The sequence below is a fragment of the Vombatus ursinus genome, unplaced genomic scaffold (assembly GCF_900497805.2).
Source record: "Vombatus ursinus unplaced genomic scaffold, bare-nosed wombat genome assembly UNPS02014804.1, whole genome shotgun sequence".
Taxonomy (NCBI): Eukaryota; Metazoa; Chordata; class Mammalia; order Diprotodontia; family Vombatidae; genus Vombatus; species Vombatus ursinus.
Window position 1 is genome coordinate 7,353,534 of NW_020954582.1, and position 11,087 is coordinate 7,364,620.

Here is an 11,087-nt window from a genome sequence, read left to right on the forward strand (position 1 = left end):
GTAAGTGTCAAATGTCTAAGGCCGGATTTGAACTCAGGTCCTCCTGACTCCAAGGCCAGTGTTTTAGCCACCGCACCACCTAGCTGCCCCTCAAAAAGTGAGTTTGGACTTAATCCTAGAGGAGCTCATAGGAAGTCACTAGAGTTTGAGTTGGGCAACATGACATGGTCAGATCCATACTTCAGGAAAATAATTCTGGCAGCTAGATTGGAAGAGAAATACAGACAGAAGGAGCAGGTAGGTGGAGGTTGTGATAGCCAGGTGGGAGGTGATAAGGATTGTGCCAGGGTGGTGGCTATGTGAGCAAAGAGGAGGTGGTGGATGTGAGAAATGTCATGGAGGCAGAAATGGCTTGGATGGGAGGGCTTCAGAAGAACGAGGAGTCAAAGACAATGCTGAGGTTGTGAACATGGGTGCCTGGAAGGCTGGTGGTGCCCTTGCCAGAATCGAATAATATAACCACATGGTATGGTAGTAGATGGTATTTGAATTGAGTTGTTTCTAAACCTGGTAGACCTCAAATCTCCAGGTATAATTTTCAAACTACAAAACGCATAACTGATATTTTGTTAGTGCCAAAAATCGACATGGTTCCTAGACGTAGAACTAAAAAATACCTCGGAAGTCGTCACATCCAATATTCTCATTTTTCAAGTGAAAAACTTGAGGTTCTGAGGGCTCGTGTCCTCAAAGTCACACAAGTAGTAAAGTGTCTGAGATTGGAATCAAACCAAGGTCTTCCTGACCTTGAGACCATCACTCTCTCTATTACACCATTCTGATTCTTAATAGATTAATGTGATTATGGAATTATTTGTATTTAAATACTAACATGAACTATTTTGCATGCCAAGTATAAAGGTGGGGGGGGGCTTCAGACACTTTATTCACTGTGGGAGTTAACTTCTCTGAACCTCAGGTTCAAGCTCTTACTGAAAAAGGTAAAAAGTAACATCTCGCAGAACTATGAAGATCAAATCACATGACACATAAAGCCCTTGTCAAAACTTTACAAACCCCAATAAATGGCAGCTATTATTAATTTCATGATTTTGAGGGTCCTACAGACCATGATATGTAGAAGTTGTGCATTTTGTGCATTCGAGGCTATCCCAATAAATGAGTGGAATTAATGCTCAGGTGAGCGGGTGAAAAGTTGTCCAATCTTGCCAAGTCTGCTGCAGGGGTCTTTGCAGAGATCATTGTAAGTAACCACTAAACCAGCACAAAACAACCATGAATCCTATAACACGTCAGAGCAGAAGAGAAGCAAGGAAGAAAATCAACATTTATTAAGCACCAGCTATGTCCCAAGTACCTTATCTACTATGTGCTAAGTACTTTACAAATACTATTTCATGTAATCCTCACAACAACCTTGAAGCCTGATGCTAGTATTATCCCTATTTTGCAGTTTAGGAAACTGAGGCAGATGACAATTAATTGACTCGTCCAGGGTCATTCAGCTAAGGTCTGAGGCCAGATTTGAACTCTGGTCTTTCTCGTATCTCTAGTACTTGGTTAAATATTAAGTACTTAAATATTGGAGAAGGGAAAGGAGGAGGAAGAAAGAGGTTAGGAGGGAAGAGCTTTGAGTCTCTCCAATCTCCCAATGAATTGACTAGGCACTTTGATTCTCCCATGATTTGTGCTGCTCTGGTGTCTTAAGGGTAAAAGGGGGATCTGATTCAGTCACACAATGGTGGCTACCTATGTCTGAAATCTTTGGTTATACAAGCACAGAGAATGCTCAGGCTGGCACCTGAAGACGCACAAAAGCCCTAATGTTGTAAATAAAATGTCCTCCTCTGTGTGTTTTAATAGCAGCATCTAAGAAAGGTAAGAGAAATAGGAGGGAGAGAGCAAGAGAAAAGCTGAATTAATGCATGGAGAGAGAAGTAGGAGGAACAATCGGGTTAATCACTGAGCAGATATGACCTCAGCCCGCCCATGGATCAATTTCTATTATGGGATTACTCGGACATACTACAGACGTTTAATGAAGTGAAATGTCATTAGTTAAGATGGAGTGGAAGTCTTAGAAGCCTGGCACATGGTGAGAGAAACTTAAATAACAAATAACGGCTTTTTACATACATTATGGTGGGTTTCTGCAGTATTTATCTAGCCAGACAAACCTGGCCTGGCTACAGAGCTCACATAACAGCCCAAAGCTTTGCGAGCAGGAGATGGATTTCTATGGGATTCTGCCGCATCAACCCCAATCTAGAAAGGATCTGCACAAAGCATTTTGCTGACATTTAAATGCTATTTAAATGGAAACTAATAATAAGAATAACAACTGAATTTTGGAGAGCTTTAAGGTTTGCAGTGCATTTTATATCTGTAATCTCATTTGATTCTCCAATTAGCCCTGTGAGGCAGGTGCTATTAGTAGTCCTGGGTCAAACAGCAAGGAACTCTCAGACCCCGCCCTCAAAGAACTCACATTCTAATGGGGGAAACAATAGCCAGGATGTCAATGGTGAGCATGGGAGGTACAACCTGAGACAGAGGGCACTAGCAATTTCAAGGACCAGGAGAGGCTTGGGGAAGAAGATTGGATTTGAGCTAAATCTTGAAGGAAGCCAGGTAGAGGTGAGGCACTGTTAGGTGGCCAACACCTGAATCACAAAAGGACTTCATGCCTCAGTCCTCTCCATAGATAACTGTTTCTGATGGTTATCATCCCTGGATGCTCTCAATTCTGATTACAGTCGTACCCTGAAGCACAGTGAGATTTTAAATGATCCCAGAGATTCTCTGAGCTGTGTGGGGACCTCCCAATGATTAATCAATCAACAAGCATTTATTGAGCATCAGCTCGATGCCAGGCACTGGGCTCCATGCTGCAGATAAAACAAAAGCAAGACAAAAACAAAGCAATCTTTTCCCTCAAGGAGCTTACATTTTAATCTTTATTGAACATGATGAATGATTGAATGAAAAAGCATTTATTAAGCACCAATTATGTGCCAAGCACTGAAAGGAGCACTCTCGATACAAACACATAAGTAAGGATAGCCCTGACCCAAACAAGTTTACATTCTAATTATGGAGATAACACCCACGCAAGGGTATTGGTCAGGGAGGAACACTTGATCCAGAGAGTTTTCTGGGAAGTGAAGTCAAAGGTGATTATATTGATAGAACCCATCCAGGAACAATGGCAGAATAGATTTGCTCATGGTTCCAGAACTAGAGGAGGGTGGGAATGGAGCAGACTGGAAGAGGCAGCAGGAACAGATTGTTCAGGGGTGAAGTGAAGCATGGCTAGTGCTTTCTTAAAATTGTGTTCTAGAAGGGGGGAGGAGGAGAGCAAACTCCAAGGAAGAAGCTCTTCTAAGTGTATGGTGTGAGAGGTGGCGTTAGTGAGGTGAGAGGGCACTAGAAGGTGGAGAAAGCCTCCTGAGGCCTCACTTTCCTCATCAGTAAAAGGAGGGTGTTGGAGAGATGCCCCTGAGCTCTTTCTATCTCTAAGGCTTTGAGCTTATGATCTTAGGAGCTACTTATGAAAGCACAATGCATGGGGACTATATAGGAAAGGATTTGTAATGTATAGATGGATACTCAGGTGGCCAAACATTAGAGCAGTCCATAGTCCAATCCAATTGAATATGTATATCCTAAGCACCTGCTATGTGCAATATACTGTCCTAGACACTGGAGATACACAGACAAAATGGCAAACTGCCCAACCCCCCAAAGGGTTTGTAGTCAACATATTCTTGCAAAGACCTTTTATTTTAAAAAAAAATCTATACCTAGTAACCACAATAAAAAAACAAGCATCCAAATAAATAAAAGGCCATATACTTCATTATTTACAATCTGTCCAAAAAATGTGTGCCAACTTTTACAAAATGTTAATACAGATCGACCATCAGCCCCCAACATTTTGTGAGTTTGAGACAGCTGACGCCATCACTTTCACTAAGATTCTCACACTCTGTGACCCCAGTCTCATAAGGTACTTGTGAATTCCCCTCCTCACTTGTCCTGACTAGTATAACAACAGTATTCTTCTGTTTCTAATAGAACATTGAGCGCCTGGATTTTTGTTTCCCTTCCCATTGGATCCACTCAACCAGCTGATCCCACTTTCAAGGCCCCTTTCCCTACCGGCATTCCCACAACCAAGTTTTAGGGGGGGTTTTGTGGGAATGAATGTGTGCTAAAATTATAGGATCCTGAAGAATCAATGACCTCATTTAGAAGCCATTTGGAGACTTGTCCACGGGCAGAGGCAGAGACATTCAGGAAAACTTCCTATAGTAAAACTGATTGGTTCAAAAGAAGTCAGATTGGTTCATAACCAAATTCCCCCACCACCACCACCAAAAAAAAGTCTTATTCAAGCCATTTGAATTATATGTCACTTGTAATTTCACACTAAATACTCCCCACCTCCCAGTTCCGATGCCCAACAAAGAAAAACAGTTAAGCAAATCCAACAAGATGTAACCTCCCTGAAGGGAGGGCCTGTTTTGTGTTAGCTTCGAATTCGCAGTGCCTGGCACCTAGTGGGTACCTAATATGTGCCAGATAAAGTGAACTGAACTGAAGAGTTGGAACTGACCAAATGATGGGGCCTCATTGCACATGAACCATTCTACGTTTAGTTTTCTGTTCATATACATTCCCCACTCAAAGGGGATGGGTTGTTCACCTGTCTGTGGGAATAAAATCGGGGTCTATAAAGTAAATGAAGGGTTTGGTCCTCGAGAGCCTGGGGAGTCACTGCACCTACAAGTGCCATTTTACGGGTGAGGAAACTGAAACCGAAGTGACTTGCACAAGGTCAAACAATGAGTTCATGACTAAGGTCTGATTTGAACTCAGCTCTTCCTAACTCCAGGTTCAGCCAAGCTGCCTCAGAGCTAGATCATGACAGCTCCGATTCAAACGCACCATTAAAAAGGATGGTGGTCTGAGACATTTACTTCACCCAAGAGGAAAGGAGCTGAGGTAGCAGTTAAGGACCACCTCCCATCACCATTTGCTACTAATCAGGATTGCGCCACATCCTGATCTTTGACCCTCAGTGAGTCGCTCAGACTCTCCAATCTCCAGGCACTCTCTAAGACTGAATTCCAGAGCAGGTGCCAAACTGCACTGGTAGAGGGATTTTCCTCGTCCAGGAGGTCCCTGTGTCAGTGAAATCTCATGTCTCATCACTCTCAGGTTTGCCCTATTGAGCTTTGCTACTAATATGATGTCATAAACAGGACAGAATTTCCCTTTAAATAAATGTTTTCCCATGTTGAATCAACATTAATCACTGAAATTTCTGCTGTGTCATGATTTGTAGTGAATTTTTCATTTTCCATTCCAATGTAAACTTCTGTTGAGGGTGAGTGTCTTGACTGCTGTTAGACTCAGAGAAACCATGTTCAAATCCTGCCTCTACCAAATACAGGCTGTGTGATCCCGGACCAGGGATTGTTGTTTATCATTTTCAGTCCCGTCTCGAATTTGAACTCAGGTCCTCTTGATTCCAGGCCCAGTAGGCTTTCCCCTGCACCACCTGCCTGCCCCTAGACCGGTGGTGTCAAAGTCCAATAGAAACAGGGGCCACCTGGCTTCATGTTAGGATCTCTGGAGGCCCCATCTTGACTTAGTTTTCAAATATAACATTATTGATGTTTTATTGTATTTTTCTTTATTTCGTTAACTATTTTTCAATCACATTTTCCTCTGATTCAGGCTGCACCTGAGAGGGCTGTTGCTGGCAGTACGTGGCCTGCTTATGGGTTCTGGACCCCTCTGCCCTGGGCAACTCTTTAGGTCTAGAATTCCCTGCTGCAATCATGGCCCCAGCTGCTGTCCCTAGCCGTGGTGCTGCTAACTTTGATTGACTTGTTGTTGTTGTTGTTGTTCCAAGAAAAGTAGAAATGATGGAGATAACTAAAGTAACTTAAGATCACGAATCATTGCTTTAGGAATAGTTCCCCAACGTGAATAAAACCAGTCCCATTAACTCATGAGTAACTGAGGGGAATTACCCAGAAGAAGAATTGGTATTGTACCAAAATTCAATATTTCACACTTTCAGCACTTGCCTAAAAATAAAAATTGTAGCAAGACAAGGGAAACCTGCCAAGACAGAAATCACATGCAGCAGCTGCAAATTATTAGGAAGAATAATCAGCCTCCAACAAGATGTAAGATCGGTGTTAAAGTCTAGATTGGATTGTTCTCTTGAGGCCTGGAAGAAATCCCACCTGCCTGAACTCCACTTTAGCTGGACACCCCTGCTCAGTAAACCCACATTAGTTCCCAGATCACCTTCCATATTGCTTCTGCAGGAAACAGCAAGACTGTAAGTTTCAGAATGGCGGGCATACCTTTAGTTCTTCCTACCAGAGAGGTGGAGGCTGGCAGAACTCTGGAGCTAAGGAGTTTTGATAGGCAGTGGACTGGGCAGCTTGGATGGGTGACAAAGTCCAGCATTGGTGTGGTGAGCCTCTGAGAGCAGGGGGCCACCAGGTTACCTAGGGTGGGATGAACCAGGCCAGGTTAGAAATGGAGCAGGAAGTTCTTAAGTGCTTTTGATTCACTCAGTCAGCATACATTTATTAATTATTATTATTATTATATATGCTATACATTACACACATAAAATATGGATATATTATTATGCTAATTATCATCTATTATGTGCCTGGTGCTTGGAGATACAAACGGCAAAGAATGAGATCATCCCTACCGCCATTTTAATAAATGTTGATTGACTGCCTGGCTGTCCCGATCCCCCAGACCACTTCCTTGACAGGCCTTTGGTTCTCTGGTTGTCTTGGCTTATTCTTGAACCTCAAATAAAAGTGATAGAGAAAGCTCTTTGTGATACTTACCATGATCTCTTTAACTGACTAAGGTGCTGCTCACACACGAAACTTAAAACACATATAAAATGTATTTGGGTCAATATAAAAACACATCTGTGTTTGTTTACTAATAAGACAACATTTTTAACTATTGATAAATTAACAATGCTATTTGTCATGTAGTAAAATATTGAGAACAATTCTGTATGTAACCCATGCATAAAAAAATAAACTATCATGGTACAACGGATAGAGCACAGGCCTGAAGGAAGACCTGAGTTCAAATCCTGCCTCAGACTCTTTCTAGCTGTATTGCCCTGAACAAGTCATTTAACCTCTGTTTGCCTCAATTTCATCATTCGTAAAATGGGAATAATAGCACGTATCTCCCAAGATTGTTGTAGGGGTCAAATAAATGATATTTGTAATGTAATTCACAAACCTTCCAGTGCTCTATAAACGCTGGCTTATTGGCACTGTCACAAAGAGGCAGAATTAGAAATTGGAAAGAGGTTCTGTATTTTCTTTGCTAAGTGTCACCCTGCAAGAGAAAAAGAAGGAAAAGCTCAGTTGTACTTTCAGCCAAGAACCAAGCTATTGGAGTAACTTTAGGTCTGATCCTTAGCAATGTCTGTCTTTCCAAACAATCTCTCTGACCAACTCAAAGAGTTTCCCAGTCGCTACTCCAAACCAACAGACAATCTCAACTCAGCAGAACCCTGATCCAGTGATTCGGGCTCACCCAGGAACACGAAAGAGGACACATCCATCTTAGGCTGTCATTGAAAGGGAGATACACAGACTCACATGCCCTTTGCCCACAGTGCTGTGTGACCGCTTCATCACAAAATCTCATGGCTCCTCCTCTTAACAGGCTGAAAGAGGGCAGTGATGCGTATCAGAGGAGCCTGGTTGGTGCTGGTAAATAGAATCAGACTTCTCTTTGGTCTGGGGGTCGGGGGAGCAGGAATTGGAAGTTGGACAGAGGAAGACAGACTCAATTGGGGGGTCGGTGAAAACGGCCTTCAGTTGGAGCTGTCCAAAATCAGAATGGGTTACCTCAAGGGACAGTGGGATCCTCATCAGCACAGGCCTTCGAGCAAAGGATGAATAACTGCTTGTTCAGGATGGTATAGAGGAGATTCTTAGTCAGGGAGGAGCCGAACCAGGAAGTCACTAATGTCGCTTCCAAGTCTGACATTCCATGATTCTGACCATGCACTCAATGCTGGTTAAATCCTAATTTAAAAAAAAAAAAGAGGGAGAAGGAAGGGAGGGAAGAAAGGAGAGAGGGCAAGAGGGAAGAGGAAAGAAGGAAGGAAGGAAAGAAGAAAGGAAGGAAGAAAGGGAAGAAGGAAGGAAGGAAAGGAGGGAGGGAGGAGTGAGAGGGAGGGAGGGGAAGAGAAAGGGAGGGAGGGAGGGAGGAAGGAAGGAAAAAAGGATGGGAGGGAGGGAAAGAAAAAAGGATGGGAAGGAGGGAAGGAAAGAAGGAAGGAAAAAGGTTGGGAGGGAGGGAAGGAAGGAATGAAGGAAGGGAGGAAGAAAGGAAGGAAAGGAGGGAAGGAGAGAAGGAAAGAAGGAACGAAGGAACGAAAGAATGAACAAACAAGTGAACAAAGGAAAGAATAAAGGAAGGAAGAATGGAAGGAAGGGGGGAGGGAAAAAGGGATTTCTAGACCATAAGTAAAAAGTTGAACTCGTTTATTTCTTGTTTTGTTTATTCATTTATTTTAGCATTTTCAAACTCTGAACCTTGATGTCTATTAAACCAGGCCTTGGAAAGCTATTTGCCCAGCGATAGACCTTCTTTTATCATCTTTTTTTTTTTCTTTTGGCTAATTTGTGATGAAAATAAGGCCACTAAACATTTAATTTGGTTTTGTGTATGCTGCAGAGTAATATCCCTAGAAGTCAAATCACGTTCCCCTACAATAATACCCTGTTTGCATATATACTGTCAATGAAATTCTCCATTGGGGGGAGCAAGTAGTTTTCTTCTTCCCTAATTCCTGAATAGACATAAACAAACCAATTTATTTTTTCCTGCTGCCAGGCAATATATCCATTTGTGAAAGTCCCATTAGAAACAACCTGCAAGTAATTCACAGGCTGAGGAGCTAAAAGTATACCTGGTTTTCATTTATAGATTGGGGTGAAGGGAGAGAAATAAGAGGTTTATGACATTATTCATTTTCTTATTAAGTAGAGGGACTTGAAATGCAAATTTCATTAAGAAAAGGCAAAAGGCAGCATTTTTTTTTATGGTGAGGAAAGATTAACCACCAATAAGAGTACTCATATTTATTTTTTTAAGTATGTCTTTTTTTTTTGTGAACCAGCTCTGTGTTTTCATTAATAGAGAAAATGCCTTCTACCAATACAGAGTGGCACCTGCCATTTGTACACGAGAGATGTTACTGGCTCATGAAGCCAATATGTGTCTGAGCAGAACTCGAACCCAGGAGCTCTTCCCAGTATGCCATGCTGCCCATCATATATTCTAGGGAGAAGAAAATAGCCACCATGAGTAGGCCGGTTCTCCTCTTAAGGACCTTAAGCTCAAGATTACGCTTCCTGCAATATGTGTGTGTTGTGTGTGTGTGTGTGTGTGTGTGTGTGTGTGTGTGTGTGTGTGTATCTTAACTGAGGGGAATCTAGCTGTATTGATGAAAATCCAGCTTCATGGTGTTTGCTTAAAATTCTGTATTACCTTTGGCTTCCCTGACAAATATTGGAAAAATCAATAGAGAAACAAATGAATTAATATTACGTCATATTTTATATCACTTGAAGGCTTGTAGAACACTTTACATAGAGCATGCCCCAAAGTCTTAGTGTTGTTTTAAACTTTAGTAGTTTAAAAATAAACTAGATTTTTAAGACTGTCTATTTGGGATTGAATTTATCTTCAAAACTACCCATTTCATAGATGAGGAAACTGAGGCTGACAGAGGTTAAGTGTCCCACATCTGGTATGTCTGAGGCAGGATATAAACTCAGGTCTTGCTGACTCTGGGTCCCACAAGTCCTCTTACAGATCAAAGCTGTGGGAGAAAATTGTACTTCCCATAAGATAGCCTAGGAGAGCTGAAAGCTTTCTGCTTTGAAGTCTGCCACTGCTATTGCTGTGTGACCTTAGTGAATCACTTCATCTCCTTGAGCCTCAGTCTCCCCATCTGTAAAATGAGGGGGTGGACCAGATGACCTTCAAGATTTTTTTATGGTGAGGAAAGATTAACCACCAATAAGAATACTCATACTTATTTTTTTTAAGTATGTCTTTTTTTTTGTGGACCAGATCGTATTTTCTTTAATTTAGCTCTCAAGCTATATTTTCGTTTGGGGGGAATCTTCTATCACCTTGGGGAAGTTGCAGCTCCATGGTGTTTGCCCAGTAGGCTACCTTAGTCAATAGTCAATAAACATTTGTTAAATGCCGCCTGTGTGCCAGGCACTGTATTAATCTGGGTGACACAAACAAGAAAAAGAAAGACTGTCCCCAGGCTCATGGAGTTTATACTCTCCTGGTGAAGATGATACACAAAAGAAGAAAAGCTGGGGGAGGGCAGGGCTGCCAGGTGTCTCTTGGCATGGGTCATGATGTTGGTGGAGTCAGGAGTGAGCAGAACAGCTGATGTGAAATCAACTTAGCTGGACAGTCTGAGTCCTCTATAAAGGGAAGCTGAGCTTTGCCACTGTTCAGGTAGGGTCCCTCAGCCATCGTAGGAGGGAAATGGCCTGCTTCCCTGCAATCATACTGATACCTGGCCTCTTTTCCCTCTCTTCCCAGCTCCAAGTACAGCCCAGTATGGAATCACCGGAAGTGCTGAGGTCCTGTTCTCCTGCTGGACCCTGGTCTTGTCACTGCCCTCTCTCACCAGCATACTCTACCTGAAGGACATCATTCTACAATAAATGTACAGACCCATCAAAGGCTTTCAAGGATTCTCTGAAAGTGCCGATGACTGGATACAATCTGGTACAGTTTGTTCAGAGCAGCGTGGGATGTAATCAGCAGTGCTTACATGGGGAATGATCGCCTTCTGTAGAATTGCTCATTATGTAAATACTTTAATTCGACTCCTTTTTTGATTAGCTGCATTACCGTGCACATTGTCCTTTTTTTAAGACGTGCGAGCTCTGAAATTACTTTTAGAGGATATTAATTGTGATTTCATGTTTGTAAGCGACAACTTTTCAAAAGCATTCAGTCATGGTCTGCTAGCTTGCAGACCGTAGTTTACAAAAAACAAAAAACAA

At 42.2% G+C, this 11,087-nt stretch overlaps 1 protein-coding gene across 1 annotated transcript in view; it reads left to right on the forward strand.

Annotated features, from left to right (window-relative positions):
- Positions 1–10,742, forward strand: part of NEGR1 (neuronal growth regulator 1) — a 1,063,275-nt gene extending 1,052,533 nt beyond the window's left edge. The window contains exon 8 of the mRNA XM_027874094.1: positions 10,618–10,742. Within this exon, the coding sequence (XP_027729895.1) occupies positions 10,618–10,742 (125 nt within the window). The remainder of the gene's footprint in view (positions 1–10,617) is intronic.
- The last annotated feature ends 345 nt before the right edge of the window (positions 10,743–11,087 follow it).